The sequence below is a fragment of the Oncorhynchus masou genome, chromosome 1 (genome assembly GCF_036934945.1).
Source record: "Oncorhynchus masou masou isolate Uvic2021 chromosome 1, UVic_Omas_1.1, whole genome shotgun sequence".
NCBI classification, from domain to species: Eukaryota; Metazoa; Chordata; class Actinopteri; order Salmoniformes; family Salmonidae; genus Oncorhynchus; species Oncorhynchus masou.
In genome coordinates, this window is record NC_088212.1 from 54,957,096 (window position 1) to 54,977,757 (window position 20,662).

General features: G+C 43.1%; 1 protein-coding gene across 1 annotated transcript in view; it reads right to left on the bottom strand.

Moving 5' to 3' along the window:
- Positions 1 to 1,355: 1,355 nt before the first annotated feature.
- LOC135539371 (uncharacterized) overlaps positions 1,356 to 20,662 on the bottom strand; it is a 34,491-nt gene continuing 15,184 nt past the window's right edge. The window contains exons 4-7 of the mRNA XM_064965250.1: positions 11,967 to 12,399; positions 8,173 to 8,312; positions 5,293 to 5,406; positions 1,356 to 2,005 (exon numbers count right to left, since the gene is read on the bottom strand). Of these exons, the coding sequence (XP_064821322.1) occupies positions 1,356 to 2,005; positions 5,293 to 5,406; positions 8,173 to 8,312; positions 11,967 to 12,399 (1,337 nt within the window). The remainder of the gene's footprint in view (positions 2,006 to 5,292; positions 5,407 to 8,172; positions 8,313 to 11,966; positions 12,400 to 20,662) is intronic.

Sequence of the window (20,662 nt, forward strand, 5' to 3'; positions counted from 1 at the left end):
AGTCTTCTCCTTGTATGAGCTGAAAGTTTAGAGGGACGGCCAGGTCTTGGTAGATTTGCAGTGGTCTGATACTCCTTCCATTTCAATATTATCACTTGCACAGTGCTCCTTGGGATGTTTAAAGCTTGGGAAATATTTTTGTATCCAAATCCAGCTTTAAACTTCTTCACAACAGTATCTCGGACCTGCCTGGTGTGTTCCTTATTCTTCATGATGCTCTCTGTGCTTTTGACGGACCTCTGAGACTATCACAGTGCAGGTGCATTTATACAGAGACTTGATTACACACAGGTGGATTGTATTTATCATCATTAGTCATTTAGGTCAACATTGGATCATTCAGAGATCCTCATTGAACTTCTGGAGAGAGTTTGCTGCACTGAAAGTAAAGGGGCTGAATAATTTTGCACGCCCAATTTTTCAGTTTTTGATTTGTTAAAAAAGTTTGAAATATCCAATAAATGTCGTTCCACTTCATGATTGTGTCCCACTTGTTGTTGATTCCTCACAAAAAAATACAGTTTTACATCTTTATGTTTGAAGCCTGAAATGTGGCAAAAGGTCACAAAGTTCAAGGGGGCCGAATACTTTCGCAAGGCACTGTATATACAGTACCAGTCAAAAGTTTGGACACACCTACTCATTCAAGGGCTTTTCTTTATTTTTACTATTTCTTCTACATTGTAGAATAATAGTTAAAACATCAAAACTATTAAATAACAGATACAGAATCATGTACTAACCAAAAAAGTGTTAAACAAATCAAAATATATTTTAGATTTTAGATTCTTCAAAGTAGCCACTCTTTGCCCTGATGACAGCTTTGCACACTCATGATTCCATATGTGCTATTTTATAGTTTTGATATCTTCACTATTATTACTATTATTCTACAATGTAGAAAATAGTAAAAATAAAGAAAAACCATGGAATGAGTATGTGTGTCCAAACTTTTGACTGGTACTGTATATATATATGTAATGTGTGCGCTTGGAGTCGGGAAGCAAGTTCAGGGAGTGAATAATTTTATAAATTAACAAAACATAATACAAAACAAGAAACACGAACAATGCACAGACATGAAACTGAAACAATATCGTCTGGGGAAGGAACCAAATGGAGTGACATAAATAGGGCAGATAGTTTTGGGAGGTGATGGAGTCCAGGTGAGTGTCATTAGGCGCTGATGTGCGTGACGATGGTGACAGGTATGCTCAATAATCAGCAGTCTGGTGACCTAGAGGCTGGACAGGCAGCACACGTGACAGTACCCCTTCCCCGACGCACGGCCCCAGCCGCAGGACTCCGACCAAAATGACAATCCCGGAGAGAGAGCATATGTGACAGTACCCCCTCTACGGTGCGCAGCTCCAGCCGCAGGACGCCAACCAAAGGGACGAGTCCTGGGGATCAGGAGCGGACTGGTCGTCTCCGCTGAGGCACAGAAACCTGACGAACCGGCTGAGGCGTGAGAGCCTGATGAGCCGGCTGAGACCTCCCTGGTTGCGTCGGCAGAGGCACGGGAACCTGTTCACCCAGCTGAGGCATGGGAGCCTATCGAAACCGCTGAGGCATGGGAGCCTATCGAAACCGCTGAGGCATGGGAGCCTATCGAACCCGCTGAGGCATGGGAGCCTATCGAACCTGCTGAGGCATGGAAGACTGTTGAGCCAGCTGAGGCATGGGAGCCTGTCAAACCCGCTGAGGCATGGGAGCCTATCGAACCCGCTGAGGCATGGGAGCCTATCGAACCCGCTGAGGCGTGGGAACATGTCAAGTGAGCTGAGGCAGTGGAACCCATCAAACCCGCTGAGGCATGGGAACCTGTCAATCCAGCTGAGGCGTGGGAACCTGTCAATCCAGCTGAGGCATGAGAGTCCGACGAAACTGTCTGAGGCCTCCCTGGTAGCTGCTGTACCGACACCCGGACCCGACATCACCTCCAACACAAAAAAACACTCCTTGATGCTTCCCTTTGGTAAGGCGTTATTCTGTAACATGTGCGCTGGGAGTCGGGGAGCAAGTTCAGGGAGTGAATAATTTAATAAATTAACAAAACATAATACAAAACACGAACAGCGCACAGACACGAAACAGAGACAATAACGCCTGGGGAAGGAACCAAAGGGAGTGAGTGCAGATAATCAAGGAGATGATGGAGTCCAGGTGAGTATCATTAGGCGCTTATGCGTGTGACGATGGTGACACGTGGGCGCAATAAAGCACACGTGACTATATATATATATATAGAGAGAGAGAGAGAGAGAGAGAGAGAGAGAGAGAGAGAGAGAGAGAAGTAGCTAGGAAGGGTAAGATATAATGCATATTGTATTATGCAATTATGCCAACAAAGCACAATTTAATATAATTTAATTGAGACAGAGTAAATAAAATAAAACTGAGGAATATTGACATAGACAGAGAGAGAGAGTATGGTGACAAAATGTGGGGGAGAGAGAGTGGGCATAGATAGAATAAATGGTCCATTTGAAAGAGAGCTTGAGAAAGAAAGAGAGAAGGGGATGGAGCATGATGTGTTCATTCCCCTGCAGCCCAGAGGACATTAGAACACAGCTGATTTAGCAGCGCAGTGTAGCGCCTAGCGTAGCAGAGAACAGAGAGTCAGGGCCCATTCACATGGAGCACATGTATATGTAGAAAGAGAGTGAGAGAGAGAGAGACAGAGAGAGGCTAACACACTATCATTTCCTTCCTTGACATCCCTTCACCTTTAGCTAGTACATTTAGCCAACACTGAGTCTGAAAATTGTAATTGTAATGTTAATGATCCTTTGCTATGGCTAACAGAAGTAGAATTGCAAGTTGGCTCTTGCTAAGACCATTCCAGTGCTATAGGTAGCACAAAGCAGAGCACTGATTTCTGTTATGTTTACAGAACTATGCTTAGCAACACAATAACTGAGCTAGCACAGATAGAGTGATTGCTAATGCTGTTTTTTTTTATAGATTTTTAATTTAACCAAATTCTTATTTACAATGACAGCCTAACCCGGCCAAACCCTAACCCGGACAACGCTGGGCCAATTGTGCACCGCCCTATGGGACTACCAATCACATCCAGTTGTGATACAGCCGGGAATCGATCCAGGGTCTGTAGTGACGCCTCTAACACTGAGGTGCAGTGCCTTAGACCGCTGCGCCACTCTGGAGCCTAACTTGGTTATTGACCAATAGTATGGGAATGGGAAGGAACCCAAGCTAAGCCTCCAGAAATATTATTATTATTATTTATTTATTTATTTTCCTAGAAATTATTGTGGTTATCAGCAATAGAATGACAACCACGACATACAGGAGTGATGTCACACTTGTGCCAGCATGCCAGTGTATAATCCCCAGAAGACCCCTTGCTTTAAAGGGCATGCGGCAAATCATACAGTACAAAGCTGGCAAATATATCCAAGGGCCTTTGATGACACAGCAGTGAACATACACACAGTAACATACTAGCTCAAAGCATAGTAGCGGTGCATAGATAAAATCACTGGGGAAGCCAAGCCAGGGAAAGAAAGCCATATTACAACCTATGTGTTGTGATAATTGCATTGTTTGCTCTATAACCTGTTAGTTAATACCAGTGGAGGCTGCTGATGTTGAGGACGGCTCATAATAATGGCTGGGATGGAGTCAATGGAATTATATTAAACACATCAAACACGTGGTTTCCATGTGGTTGATGCCATTCCATTGACTCCATTCCATCCATTATTATGAGCTGTCCGCCCCTCAGTAGCCTCCACTGTTTATTTGCCTTGCTACCGCGGTATATAGGCCTAAGGCCTAGAGAATAAGCAGACAATGGCAGAATAAATTCAACCACACCTTTGTTTCATCACAAAACCAGAGAGAAACCTCTGAAGTCCACAAAGCATATTGCATGTAGCAAACAGTTACATGACCTATAGCATGGTCCAGAAAGTTAATGTTTACAACATTTTCGGACGAATAAACAACCATTGGTTTAGAATCACAGAGAGTTACCGCAAGTCGAAAAGAAAACGGGAGCTGCCTCAAATTCATCATCAAATCACCTATGCGTGGTCTAATACAGTGACAACTAAAAGATACCAAAAACGATTTCGTCCAATCAACGTAAGCTAAATATGATGTGGCTACCCATGTTACTGATTTTGTGTGTGTGTGTGTGTGTGTGTGTGTGTGTGTCATGCGTGCCAGTAGAAAAAACATGTTGACTCACCCTACTTCTAGAGAAACACCAATGACATCCTCCTCTTTTTCATGTTGCCAAAACTGTCTGTCTGTCATACAGTACACACTTTAAGTTTTTGTTGTCCTAGGCTACCTGGCTAAAATGCTTGCTTGCTATCCTAACTTCCTTCATGGGCAACGACGTGCAAGCCCAGCAAGTTAACATTAGCCTATTACATCTAGCTAGCTACATTGAACATTCCTCATCTCAGGCCCAGGGGCACAATGTATGCATTTATGGTTGGATCAGAATCGCCATTATAATCATTGCCCAGTATCTAGAATCCAAAAGTCCAAATCCCTATCTCCCTCCATAGTTCATTTAAGAAAGGGATGATTTCAGCTATCTAACCACCAGAGAACAAAAACACAACGAAATGCTACAATTCAATTTTTTTTTGTAAATTAAGTTTTGCTTTTGATGTGATGTCGTTGGTGTGAAGCCAAATCCAAACGGGCGGTAACAATGACAACTCCCTCCCTCCTCCGTCTCTCGCACTCTACCTCTCTTTCCTCCTTCCTGTCAGCCTGGAAAGACCCCTTAGCCAAGGCCTGGGCAACTTCAGTCCTCAGGGGCCTGATTGGTGTCACACTTTTGCCCCAGCCCGAGCTAACACACCTGACTCCAATAATCAGCAATCATGATCTTCAGTTAAAAATGCAATTAGATTAAATAAGCTGTGTTTGCTAAGGATGGGGTAAAAGTGTGACACTAATCAGGCCCCCCGAGGACTGAAATTGCCTAGGTCTGCCCGAGCCCCTACACACCTTTGGTAGGCAGTCAAATGCTGATGGCTCCATCTAGTGTGTTAATTGGGCTTAGGGGACTTTCCTCCATATTCCTCCACATTACACCAATCCAAATATTTTGGATCTGTACACACTGAACAGTCTCTGTGCAGAGCCCATCTACTGGGTGGAAAAGTGGGTCTCGGTGCCCTAGGATGCCACCAGGGGGATCCATAGAGCAGAAATCATCCCTCCTCCTCCACAGAGCTCCCCAACCACTCTTTCCAACTCTCCTATTCCCAAATATCTGGGTCAGCATGCTTAATGACTTACGCGTCCTCTCCTCGCTGGCCTTGGCAGGAATCTCCTCCACGCACTCCGCAGGAAACCAGCCCACCTGGCCCCGGGCACTGCCTTCCCAGAACCCCCCCTCTCCGATACTCAGAACTGGAGGGAGGGAGGGAATCATTATAGGCAGCACATGTACTGTAGTAAATGTCACTCGCGGAATGCATGGCACCTGTGTTTATAGAGCTCGCCAGCTTGTAGTCCTAATTTTTATTTTATTAATTACCTCTGGTTCGTTCAGCCATTCCTGTGAATAGTGAAAGAATGGGGTTTTGACACAGGCTTAGGAGATCTTATACGTTTTGTTGTATGAGATAATATCAGCCAGTTAACATTATTTTAAGAATTATGAAGCCTTCATGTGGTTTATGTGCTTGTTTTGAATAAATCAAATACAATTGTATTAACCACATGCGCCAAATACAACAGGTGTAGACCTTACAGTGAAATGCTTACTTACGAGCCCTTAACCTCACTAGGGTACAGGTACAGAGTCAATGTGTGGGGGCACGGGATAGCTGAGGTAATATGTGCATGTCAAATAAAATCAAAGTGTATTTGTCACGTGCGCCAAAGTCTAGGTCCAATAGTGAAATGCTTACTTACAGGCTCTAACCAATTGTGAAAAAAAAGTTATTAGGTGAACAATAGGTAAGTAAAGAAATAAAAACATCAGTAAAAAGACAGTGAAAAACAGTACCGAGGCTATATACAGTAGTGAGGAATAAAAGTAATGAGGCTACATATAGACACCGGTTAGTCAGGCTGATTGAGGTAGTATGTACATATGTACATGAATGTATAGTTAAAGTGACTGTGCATATATGTTAAACAGAGAGTAGCAGCAGCATAAAAGAGGGGTCGGGGGGGGGGCACACAATGCAAATAGTCCGGGAAGCCATTTGATTAACCGTTCAGAAGTCTTATGGCTTTTGGGTAAAAACTGTTGAGAAGCCTTTTTGTCCTAGACTTGGCACTCCGGTGCCGCTTGCCATACAGTAGTAGAGAGAACAGTCTATGACTGGGGTGGCTGGGGTCTTAAACCATTATTAGGGCCTTCCTCTGACATCGCCTGGTGTAGAGGTCCTGGATGGCAGGCAGCTTAGTCCGAGTGATGTACTGGGCCGTACGCACTACCCTCTGTAGTGCCTTGCGTTCGGAGGCCGAACAATTGCCGTACCAGGCAGTGATGTAACCAGTCAGGACGCTCTCGATGTTGCAGCTGTAGAACCTTTTGAGGATCTCAGGACCCATGCCTAATCCGAGGACCCATGCCAAGTCTCCTGATGGGGAATAGGTTTTGTCATGCCCTCATCACGACTGTCTTGGGGTGCTAATACCATGTTCATTTGTTGGTGATGTGGACACCAAGGAACTTGAAGCTCTCAACCTGCGCCACTGCAGCCCCGTCGATGAGATTAAACTACCAATGGGAAATTCAAAACTGTTATATCTTATGCTTCACGAAGTTGTGGCTGAGAGATGACACTATCAACATACAGCTGGCGGGTTATACGCTGTACCGGAAGGGTAGAACAGCGGCATCTGGTAAGACAAGGGACGGCGGACTATGTATTTTTGTAAATAACAGCTGGTGCATGATATCTAAGGAAGTTTCGAGCAATTGTTCGCCTGAGGTAGAGTATCTCATGGTAAGCTGTAGACCACACTATCTACCTAGAGAGTTTTCTGTTTACATACAACTATAGACTGAGGCTGGCACTAAGACAGCATTGAATGAGCTGTGTTCCGCCATAAGAAAACAAGAAAACGCTCACCCAGAGACGGCGCTCGTAGTAGCCGGGGACTTTAATGCAGGGAAACTTAAATCCATTTTCCCAAATTTGTATCAGCATGTTAAATGTGCAACCAGAGGGGAAAAAACTCGGGACCACCTTTACTCCACACACAAAGACGCATACAAAGCTCTCCCTCGCCATCCATTTGGCAAATCTGACCATAATTTGATCCTCCTGATTCCTGTTTACAAGCAAAAATTAAAGCAGGAAGCATCAGTGACGAGATCAATAAAAAAAGTGGTCAGATGAAGGAGATGCTAAGCTACAGGACTGTTTTGCTAGCACAGACTGAAATATGTTCCGCGATTCCTCCGAGGGCATTGAGGAGTAAACCATTTTATTCCTCAAAGAATGTATGTTTGCTAGCAGAATTGAAGGAAGTGGGGGTTTATTCGATTGCCTACAAATTCTCAGAATGCAGCCCGCCCTCTGTCCCCTTTTTCTCTGCCTCCTCTTCACGCAAATCACGGGGATCTGGGCCTGTTCCCGAGAAAACAGTATATCTTTCGTGCCGGGCTCGTCAGCCTCGTTAAAGGAAAAAAACGATTCTGCCAGTCCGAAGTTATTTTCGGTCATAAGAGACTGTAGCGGCAACATTATGTACAAAATAAGTTAAAAAAAATAAGTTACAAATAAAAAACACAATCGGTTGGGGACACGTAAAACGTCAGCCTTCTTCTCCAGCTCCATTGTTACACCATTGTTACAATACATAAATGCTTCAGCTGATGAAGATGATCTCATTGAACAAAACGTGTAAGATCTCTTAAGCCTGTGTTTACCACAGAACTTTTTTTCTACGAGTATCCAAACCACCCTCCAAAACCCCCATATGCTTTGGCCAACAAGCCATGGTGGAGTTAGTGCTTACAAAAAGACGCCATTATTATTGCTCTCTATTAGTTTATTTCTCAGGGACCACATGTGCAACAAATGTTGAACCAGATTTGGCAATATACACAACTCATTTCCTTTGGTGTCACAAATGTATCCAGTGGTAGAGCAGCGTTAAGCATAATACAATTGTATCTGTATGTTCTCTCCTTAACATTTCCTAATGTCTCACCTTTGACCCTGTCGTTCTTGTAGAGGGTGATCTCTCCCTCGGCCCGTGGATGGTAGGAATGGACCACCACAAAGTGCCTACCTGGTACGGCACTGTACAGCTTCCTCCGCTGCACCACCACCTCCACATGACCACTGGGGCTGAGGGTGGGGACAGAGAGGTGGGAAGGAAGGAAGAGAGGAGAGGGAAGAGAGGAGAGGAGATGGAAGAGAAAAGGAGAAAGGAGGAATATTTTATTTGTATTTATTTTATTTAACATTTATTTAACTAGGCAGATAGAGGAGTAGTGCATATTAGTACATGCCACATTTGACAGAGTACCACAGTATACACAGTATATATTGCAAACTCTTAAGTTACACCGCTATCCTTATGGAGCTTGTATATGGGGCAGGATGGAAGCTGACACATAAAGTATCGCACATCCCTGCAGTGTCCTCTGAGTAGGGAAGAAAGGACGCTGGGTTCACCCACCACACAAACAGAAAGACATCCCAACTCAGGGAAAAGAGAGAGAGTCTGTGCTTTCCTTTCTGAGACGCAATTGATACATTTCCTACAGGAAGTCTTTATTTTTTTTTTGTGTACCCGCCAAAACCCCGCCAGCATAACCAAAGGAGAGGAACAAGCACACGTGTACATTTGCTTGAGTCCAACTACAGATGAAAACGCATGTTTACTACACTACTGAGATGGACCTAATGTTGTGTATCCATTGGTGTGTGGGTTGATCTGTTAGAGTATTGTATTGGAGCGCCACTTGGTGGTAAACCCCAGCAACAGCAGCATTGTAAGTATTCAAACACAGTCAAACAGAGAGAAAGACAGTGAGCGGGTGGGATAAAATGAGAGTGATTGTCAGAGAGAGAGAGAGAGAGAGAGAGAGAGGGGAGAGAAAGAGGGAGGAGGCATTTAGGAGGAGTGTGAGAGAGAGACACGGTAAGTGGGTCACCTTATCCTGAACACCACTCCTCTCCTCAACCCTGAGCCTATGGAGATCTAGCCCCATTCCAGATCCACACACACACACGCACACACACACACACACACACCTTTTAATATTTGTTAAATTTCAGTACTTTTTGGGGAGTAAAAATGTTTGACCATTAGAAATCCTATTTTCCCTAACACCTAACCCTACCCCTAATCATTAACATAACCCTAACCTTAAACCCAAAACCCTTAACCTAACCCTTAAGCTTAAAATAACATTTGAACAAATACAGGACATTAAAACAGTCCTGACTTTTCAGAAAAGTTATTGTTTTCCTACCATGTCAGGACATACGGGTAAATTGTTAGGAAATTGGCGTGCTGATAAGATAGAAAAATAAGTACACACACACACACACACACACACACACACACACACACACACACACACACACACACACACACACACACACACACACACACACACACACACACACACACACACACACACACACACACACACACACACACACACACACACACACACACACACACACACACACTTAGGGGAAGGCCAGGGTTGTATAAAAACAAATCGGGGGCATGACTTTCCAAACCATAAATAGAAATAAAGAATGTACCGATCAAATGCAAAGACTTCCAAATGGTGTCAGTTCTAAACGCTACATTTGGGAAATATGTGCCAAGAAGGGTCCATCATATTGCTTTCACCAACTCCATTGATCCCTCTAGATCAGTGACAACAATGGGAAAGGACAGGAAAAAGAGGTGAAAAAACAGTGTCTCCTCCAGATGACTGGGCACATAATCTGTGTTGGCTAAAACCTCCTGCGTATGTTGACACAGTTAATCAATGATGCCCTCAGAGAGAGAGAGAGAAAGTGAAAGAGAGAGAGAGAGACTTGCCTTGACACATCCTCTCAGACGGTGCTCAGCCTGATTTTCAGTATAAAGGGATCGTCCACACAAAATAAAACCTAACCCGATTAAATCAACGTTGGTTATGCTCAACAGAGTTGGCTGCTCCTTTTTTTGTCCCAATTGATTGCAGAAACTAATCTGGGTCATTTCGGTGGCTGAAGACGACCTTAGCAAGCTATAGCCCAAGGCATTAGCTTTGGCAGCTAATATTAATCTTCAGGTTGCAGTTAAGATTACAACACACACTATACTAAGCAAGACTTCCAGAGTCAAATACTGATCTTATTTTATCTTTTAGTCCACATCGTATTTCTGTATTGGAAAGTCTTGGGTAAGAATATTCTTGCAGGAGAGAGGGAATCTCATTTGATTTGTCTAGACTCTCTGGAGAGTACGTGAATTAGGCACAAACTCAGGCTATAGGACGAGGATCCGTCGCCATAGTTTCTGATTCAGCTATGCTTTGAGTTTTTTTTTCTAGAGCAAAAAAGTCAGAGGAGAGAAGGAAAGGGGAAAAAATAGAGGTGAGAGGATGGATGGAAAGATTGAGGAGGGTTAACAAAAGGGGAGAGGAGAGGGAGAAGAGAAGCGAGGGAGGGAGTTGATGAAAATAGGGGAAAATGTAGGATGGAGGGAACGGGCAGAATAAAGGTGTCCGCATGCTTCCCTGCCGAAACAGTTTGGTAGAGTTTGTGCATATATTACCATGAGATTTTGTGACGTTTTTGTTCATTTTGGACTTCGGTGAGGTTTTTTCCCCGGCTGTTTTGGCACACAAACATGTTTCTGGAGGCAAGCTAAAGTTTGGAGACAAGTCTACGCCCCTTCGTTGGTCAACTGTAGGGATTCTTCAATAAAGTCTTTGTTGTCATTCAACAAGATACAACTCGTTTTCATTAATAAAAATCCTAGAAAAGTACTACACCACACAGCTTAGTTAATTGTGTGACTAAGATCTCTTGAGCAAAAAACTTACAAATGAAAGATTAATGAATTTAATTAGTTATTTTAGTTCAATGCTGACTATTTTGAGGAATGGTATTCTTGGTACGGCGTCTTAAAATTGACAAATAGTACTATTGTCGCTTTTTTCTTGTTTTTCAATCTAAGGTCTTTTAAGGAAGTATTCGAGCACAATTGGTTCAGCTAGGCGTCAGCCGAACTGAAGCATGCCGACGCCTTAAGGGGGAAATGGAGGTGGAGGATGGACTGAGAGCAAAGAGGAGAGTACGATGGAATGAGTGGTAAGAGGGAAGAAATAAGGAGGGAAAGGCTGATGGATGGAAGAAGAAGGGATTGAAGGAGATGAAGAAGTGGACAGGACCAGAGGCAAGATGGACATGGGATTGGGAAGGACTTGGAGGGGAGGATGGAGATGAAGTGGAACTCCAACGTCTAACCCATCCTCCAGGGTTGCAGTGTTAAACATACAAAATAGGAAAATGACATGGCTGTCATCATGTAAGGGCAAAAGACACACTTATCACCTCATTCTCTTTTTGACTTTCCCTTGTTTACCTTCACTCCGTATGTCTTCTCTCCTCCCTATATTCCCCGCCTCTCGCCCATTGTTTCTCTTTGTCAAGCTCTTAATTGGTCTCTCTCTCTCTCTCTCTCTCTCTCTCTCTCTCTCTCGACAGAGTGTGTGGATGAAAGACAGTGCCATATGTCTGTATTAATCTGTCAAGGAGGACAGGGAGCATGGTGTCTTAATCAGTACTGTGCAGAGCCAAGGTTACGTCACCAGCAATATAAAGCCTTCAGTGTCTAATCCGCAGGACGCACGCACACACACACAAACATACAGCCACACACATATGTGCATACGCATTCATGTGTGTGTGGGTGGTGTGTGGGTAAAGAGTATGTGCCGACGTACATGGCTGTGTGTCTCTGCTGCTTCTCCTCCTTCTACTGACCTGGTCTTTCTGTGCTGAGTCTGCTGTGTCTGTACATGTGTCTGCGGGTGTGGCCTGCAGGCCTCCTCTCCCAGCCGGTTGAGGGACGGGGACGGACTCCGCAGGACCACCCCCACGCTGGTACTGCGGGACCTCTGGCCCATGGTCCTCACAGTGCCATTTGGGTTCCCCTGCATCTGCTGGAGCAGCTGTGGAGAGAGGCTACGGTGAGAGGTGGAGGTGGGGGGTCCGACCCCTCCCTGTTGGGATCCGTGGTGCTGGGGGGATCCCTGGGGCTGGGACCAGTCCTGGGGAGGCCCCTGGCTCACTGTGAGGTTGTTGTCACTGTTGGAGCGCAGCAGGACCCGGGGGGCCACCAGGCAGCTACCGCTGCTGCTGGTAGAGGGAGGGACCCGACGCCGCTTGGAGTATTCCGGGGCCTCGTGGAAAGGCACTGGGTATGAGAGACAGAAAGAAAGAGCAAGAGAGAGGGACAGTCATTGATTATCTGATGAACCAGTTCTACCTGACCCTTGCAAATAGGTGTCTGTGTCTGACGAGCCATTTCACTCTCTGTTAATGTTCATGTCTTAGAGAGCTAGACGTTGTGGTGGAAAGACACATGAGGAACAGAGTAGCACTCCTCCCTTTCCCTTCCTTCACATCTACTGTTCTGGGACGAGCCTACCTGATAGGTAGAGAATGAAATGGAGAGCACTCCAAGAGATAACCTTCAATAATTCATTTATTGCCCTGCGATTTACTCAAATTCACACAAGCACACATGCAAGCATGTTCGTACTTACACACTTACTTGCTTACTAACACGCACATGAACACAGAGTATCAATCGCTACCTGTAGGGCGATGTGTCTGATTGATTTTCTTGATGGGAATCAGTCAAGAACAATTTATTCCCCAAAGGCGTTCATCTATCCCTTATTGTAAAACAGTTTAAACACACACACTGCATGCACGTACACACACGTACACACACACACACGCACACACACACACCCTTGCCTGGGGGATGTCTGCTCTGCATTATTCGATGGCCCTGTCTGGCCCTCTCATAAAAATCCAAGTCATTATGATCCCAGTATGATGATGATGATTATTGCACCAAGTACAGCTGAGCTCCTCTGCCCCACCAGCAATGGTATGATTGAACCTTATTTCCCAGTGGAGTTTCAGCATTAGAGTATAATATCACACTGACAAGTGTGTAACTGCGGCACTTTCGTCTCCACTCGAAATTAAAGCAGTGGGGGAAGTAGCAGGAGCCTGGAGTCGCACCAAAGACCCTATAATGTTTTCAATGTGAGAAGGCGATCAACAATCTGATTCCTCATAAATGCATGAGATATGAAGCAGCCTTTGATTGAGCGCACTGAACTAGAACCGCATGTGTTTCACACACACTGCGGGGGTTGTTACACACACCTGAGAGAGTGTGTGTGTGTGTGCTTGAGAGAGAGAGAGAGAGAGTGTGTGTATGTGCCAGCCAGGCTTTTGGATTTAGCAGAGACTGGAGCCATCTTAATACACTATCATAACTACTATCACAACCACAGCCTGATCAATTCTAACTCAACTTCAACCAGGCCCACACTGCTTTACAAACCACCTGGCCACAACCACATCCTGTTAAATCACAAACACATACCCTGACCACAACCACACTTGAAGTAACACTTCACCAGCAGAGTGTATACCCTGACCACAACCACACTCCCCGACTACAACCTGGACCACACTGCTATCTTACCACAACGATAAGGAACCACATTCCAAACACTTACAGTAAACCATAGTAGTGCACATCTGTTTTGTGGGGTGAGAAAACAGTATCCATTTGTGTTGTAGGATGCTGAACATGCTTGGTGTCACTGACGTGATTACGATACACACAAAGGCAATGAATACACCTACATTTAAAAAATAATAACATTTAACTAGGCAAGTCAGATAAGAAAAAAATATTATTTACAATGATGGCCTACCGGGGAACAGTGGGTTAACTGTCTTGTTCGTGGGCAGAATGACATATTTGTACCTTGTCAGCTTGGGATTCGTTCCAGCAACCTTTCAGTTACCGGCCCAACGCTCTAACCAGTAGGCTACCTGCCACCCCAATCAAGACAAATAAAACACTGCATTTTCTAAAATAGATATTCAAATAGTAAAAACAATTATAAAAAAAGATATGAGAGACTAATGCATTAAAATAAATAAACATAAATAAAATATATAATATGGGATAAAATAAATAAAACGTCTGGCAGGCTGTTCCAAAGGCCAGAACCATCGTGGCTGAAGGTATCCTCACCAAACATTTTTGGTTGTGACCTTTGGAACAAATAAAAGGTCAATGCCTAGCACAACTGAGGTGATCTGGAAGTAAGGAAAGGAAGGGAAAGGGGGATACCTCGTCAGTTGTAATACTGAATGCATTCAACTGAAATGTGTCTTCTGCATTTTGACTTGCTATATTGTATTTACTTTGTCACCATGGCTTTTTCTTTGCCTTTACCTCCCTTATCTCACCTCATTTGCTCACATCGTATATAGACTTGTTTCTACTGTATTATTGACTGTATGTTTGTTTTACTCCATGTGTAACTCTGTGTCGTTGTATGTGTCAAACTGCTTTGCTTTATCTTGGCCAGGTCGCAATTGTAAATGAGAACTTGTTCTCAACTTGCCTACCTGGTTAAATAAAGGTTAAATAAAAAAAATTAAGCATTGACTCAGAGGTATGGGGGGGTTGCCTTCATTGAAATCCACGTCATCCGCGCCAGGGGAACAGTGGGTAACTGCCTTGTTCAGGGGAAGAACAAGATATTTTTACCTTGTCAGCTGAGGGATTCAATCCAGCAAACTTTCGGTTACTGGCCCAACACTCCTACCCGCCAGGGAGAATGGAGTTCAAACTTTTCGACTCCTTTGATTCGTTCTATTGTACTGGGCAAAAATCAAGTACTTGAACAAATTTGACATAGCTTGCGAAGGTATTCACCCACTTTGGCATTTTTCCTATATTGTTGCCTTACAACCTCATTTGATTACCAGTTTGAAGATGCAAAATATTTTTTATTGTGAAAAAAACAAGCAATTAGACAACAAAAAAATGAACTTGAGTGTGCATAACTATTCACCCCCCAAAGTCAATACTTTGTAGAGCCATCTTTTGCAGCAATTACAGCTGCAAAACTCTTGGGGTATGTCTCTATAAGCTTGGCACATCTAGCCACTGGGATTTTTGCCCATTCTTCAAGGCAAAACTGCTCCATCTCCTTCAAGATGGATGGGTTCTGCTGGTGTACAGCAATCTTTAAGTCATACCACAGATTATCAATTGGATTGAGGTCTGGACTTTGACTAGGCCATTCCAAGACATTTAAATGTTAAAAAACCACCCGAGTGTTGCTTTAGCAGTATTCTTAGGATCATTGTCCTGCTGGAATGTGAATCTCCGTCCCAGTCTCAAATCTCTGGAAGACTGAAACAGGTTTCCCTCAAGAATTTCTCTGTATTTAGAGCCATCCATCATTCCTTCAATTTTGACCAGTTGCCCAGTCCCTGCCGATGAAAAACATCCCCACAGCATGATGCTGCCACCACCATGCTTCACTGTTGGGATAGTGTTCTCGGGGTGATGAGAGGTGTTGCGTTTGTGCCAGACATAGCGTTTTCCTTGTTGGCCAAAAAGCTAAATTTTAGTCTCATCTGACCAGAGTTCCTTCTTCCATATGTTTGGGGAGTCTCCCACATCCTTTTGGCGAACACTAAATGTGTTTGCTTATTTTTTTCTTTAAGCAATGGCTTTTTTCTGGCCACTCTAATGTAAAGCTCAACTCTGTGGAGAGTACAGCTTAAAGTGGTCCTATGGACAGATACTCCAATCTCTGCTGTGGAGCTTTGCAGCTCCTTCAGGGTTATCTTTGGTCTCTTTGTTGCCTCTCTGATTAATGCCCTCCTTGCCTGGTCTGTGAGTTTTGGTGGGCAGCCTTCTCTTGGCAGGTTTATTGTGGTGCCATATTCTTTCCAGTTTTTAATAATGGATTTAATGGTACTCGTGGGATGTTGAAAGTTTTGGATATTTTTTTATAACCTAACCCTGATCTGTACTTCTCCACAACTTTGTCCCTGACCTGTTTGGAGAGCTCCTTGGTCTTCATGGTGCCGCTTGCTTGGTGGTGCCCCTTGCTTAGTGGTGTTGCAGACTCTGGGGCCTTTCAGAACAGGTGTATATATATACTGAGATCATGTGACAGATCATATGATCTTTAGATTGCACACAGGTGAACTTGATTTAACTAATTATGTGACTTCTGAAGGTAACTGGTTGCACCAGATCTTATTTAGGGGCTTCATAGCAAAGCGGGTGAATACATATGCACGCACCACTTTTCCGTTTTAGTTTTTTTTGCATTTTTTGAAACAAGTTATTTTTTTCATTTTACTTCACCAATTTGGACTATTTTGTGTATGTCCGTTACAAGAAATCCAAATAAAAATCTATTTCAATTACAGGTTGTAATGCAACAAAATAGGAAAAACGTCAAGGGGGATGAATATTTTTGCAAGGCACTGTACATGCATGTATGCAGACATATGCATGCACACATGCACACACGGACACACACACACAGCTCTTAATTGTGCTCTCAATTGTGGAATGTAATAAGCACACATTCCCTCTGTAGGAAAAGAGAACCAAGGAAAAGAAGATGACAAACATCCAGAGCTGTCTTATATAAGAGAGGAAAGCAATCAGTGTGATCTATAGAATTTACTGCTGCTCCCTAATACTAAGAGAACTAAGTTCAAAGGGCAATGAGTGATCAGCTCTGGTCAGTGTCATGCAACCAAGGGATTTGACATAATGTAGCCTACCAATGGAACTATACCACGCTTTGAAATAAAAGTCAAAAATGCTGTACTCATATATCCATTTTGAGTAAATCTCATTGAGGAATAGTCTGTCTGTTGGAAGTAAAGGGTTAAGGAACCAACTGTTTTCACACACAAGCAGATGGATCCATAATGCACCCAGCAGAGCCGTTTTGGTGACGTAAGTCATCCACTCATTTTGGTGGGTGTGTTTTCTCCCCCGTGGACCAGGAGATCGATAGATATGCCGTGTGTCCTCTCGCTGGCTATAATCTACATACGGTAGGTGATTGGTGGAGGAGACTACAAATACCTTTTGTAGAAGACTGAATCATAACACATTTATTTGGAAACCACTCCAATGCGTGCCAACACTTAATCTATGACATAACCTATAATTTATCCTGCATGTTAAAGAACCTCTAGCCCAAAAAGAACGACACACATCTCCTTTTATAGGTACCACTAGTTTAAATTAGGACGACAATTGCACGCATGAATCCACAACGCAAAGACCTTGCTATATTCGTCACATTCAAAAAAGCCCATGTAGAATTACTTCCTGGAGCAGATGAAATGATTGAACTTGGATAAAAATACCCCCTGAGAAAGTTGAAAATGAACACGCAGTAGCAAAGGTAGACAATTCCATCTATTTATGAGTCAAAAGCAAATAAAACTTGGACCCAGACTCATAAAGGTGATAGACCTACCTTCCTTTTTTAAGGCATTGAGAAAAGACTTCATTTTCACCCTTTTTTAACGTTACTCCAATGTTCACAATACTTGCATAATCAGTGCACCTTTCAAAACAGCACGGAAAAAATGAAGACTTTCACTGTGGTAATTGAAGAATGTAGCAGCGACCAATGGAGTTTAGCTCGCTGGAAATCGGGAGCCCGAGCGCCACGCACATGACCCCACCTGGCAGAGGTGTGAAAGCACACTCACTGCCATACTGCCACCCATCCACCTCTCTCTCTCTATATATATATATATCTCTCTCTCTAGTTGGAAATATAGACTAGTTGGAAATATACGGATTTTAAGGTGAACTTGACATAATGTTTCATTGACTGATGTTGTTAATTCATTAAAAGATCATTCCACATGATTTCAATCATTTTCGGACTGCACTCCTGATTTTAACGAAACGTTTCATACATATTTGCCCATGGTGGAAGAGGCCAGAAAGTTACCTGAATGACAAAACATTCAGGAGATAGAGGTGCTCAAAGTTGACCCATTGTGCATACCCTATCCTACCATGAGACATCCATGTAAGTGGTTAAGCTTGATATAATGTGAAAGCTTACAAACAGGGTTGTCAAACTATTATATTATTTTAATTAAACAACTATGTAATTTTTTAAAGCTTGTTGTAGCTTAGATTCTATTTTACATAATTTGAAGTGTTTGTGTTGTGCCAGTAATTGGTTGAGACACAGTATCCTCTTGAATACATGGTGGGTGTCATTTCAATCATAGAAATATAATTCATAGAATGGACCTATCACTTCAGAGCCCTGCAATTCAGCGGATACACCATTAACATTTAAATTGAATTGAAACTTTAACTTCCAATTACTACTAGAAAGATGGCCGCCGGTCCACCCACTGTCGAATGAAGTCTGAAGTATCCCTTTAAAACAAAAATATCCAAAACAACTTTCTATCGCTGGATTCTGCTAGGTTCTAATTCCCAGAGTAAAAAACTCATCAGACACTATGAGAGTTTAACCAAGTTTATTCTTCCGAGAGGGTCAATACAGCTGCATTAGACAAAAACATTTTCACACAAGCACTGATATTTAACCCTTCCTACGAGTCTTCTCCTACACATCTGTACAAACACTGTATCTTTACTGCTAGGCAGGACACTAAGTGATACGGGATATAAATGTTTATTTCTCCCTTAACGTGACCTGACCTGATCTTGACCCCCTTCATCACTAATCCATGGCTCTCTCCCCTTATCAACACCTGCCACGTGATCGCTTCCCTGCACTCAACACATTCCAAGCTTAATTGCCCACACTATATACCTTCCCCCCTGCAGATTAACTTCTGGTGTATACCCTCTAAACCTCAGCACTCCCTCAGTGACATGAATAAGTATATTTCATATTCTCAGAACCTTAGAACCCAACAATTTGAACATGCAACCTTTGGAACCAGAGGCAGACGCTTATTGGAAGTCTATGAGTATCTGATAGCATGCTTGTGCAACTACATTTAACTTCTGTCATACTGGACACAGAGACATAAACATGGTATCCACAGGTTTATCTGACTCTGGGGAAGTAGATAAAGTGCCTCATTGCCAAAATCCTGAAGTATCCATTTAAAATAAAAAATATCAAAGTTGTCAATCCAGCAAAATATTTTTTTAAATTTTAAATTACTCAGAGAGGCAACAAAGAGACCAAAGATAACTCTGAAGGAGCTGAAAAGCTCCACAGCAGAGATTGGAGTATCTGTCCATATGACCACTTTAAGCTGTACACTCCACAGAATTGGGTTTTACAGAAGAGTGGCCAGAAAAAAATCCACTGCTTAAAGAAAAAAAAGTAAATACATTTGGGGTTCGCCAAAAGGCACTCTCGTCAGATGATACTAAAATTGAGCTTTTTGGCCATCAAGGAAAACACTATGTCTGGCGCAAACGCAACACCTCTCATCACTCCGAGAATACCATCCCAAAAGTGAAGCATGGTGGTGGCAGCATCATGCTGTGGGGATGTTTTTCATCGGCAGGGACTGGGAAACTGGTCAGAATTTAAGGAATGACGGATGGCGCTAAATACAGGGAAATTCTAGGGGAAACCTGTTTCAGTCTTCCAGAGATTTGAGACTGGGACGGAGGTTCACCTTCCAGCAGGACAATGATCCTAAGCATACTGCTAAAGCAACACTGGAGTGGTTTTAGGGGAAACATTTAAATGTCTTGGAATGGCCTAGTCAAAGCCCAGACCTCAATCCAATTGAGAATCTGTGGTATGACTTAAAGATTTCTGTACACCAGCGGAAACTATCCAACTTGAAGGAGCTGGAGCAGTTTTGCCTTGAAGAATAGACAAAAATCCCAGTGGCTAGATGTACCAAGCTTATAGAGACATACCCCAAGAGTCTTGCAGCTGTAATTAATGCAAAATGTGGGTCTCAAGTTTTCCATTTTTTTGTCTTATTTCTTGTTTGTTTCACAATAAAAATGTATTTTGCATCTTCAAAGTTGTAGGCATGTTGTGTAAATCAAATGATACAATCCCCCCCCCCAAAAAACTATTTTAATTCCAGTTTGTAAGGCAACAAAATAGGAAAAATGCCAAGGGGGTGAATACTTTCGCAAGACACTGTATCAACAGCACTGCGTTTTTGGGCATGCAATAATTTGCTTTTAGAGGACACGAGGGAAAGTTCCACTGACAGGGGCAACTACAAGACGGTTGCAGAGGTAATTGCACGTTACGATGCTTTACTTGTTGAACATTTCAAACTTTCGACTGTCAACTCCGAATGATTTGATAGCTTCCATCACATTATCCATTAAATGTATAAAGAGGTAGACGCAGTGCATTTATTTGCGTCCACTCAAGTAGGCGTTTCACTTTCCTCCAGTATTTATTTAGCAAAGATGATAACACATAATCAATCCGGACAGGCACAAGCAAAAACTCATGATATAAATGTGTCAGCAGCTTAGGCTACACCTAAACATTAGAAATCTGACATGCTGTATGGGTTGAAAATGAGACTATTTTTCAGTCTGATCGACCGTTGGCTACTAATAAGAGCAGCTGCATACAGCCTAAGCGCCCTGT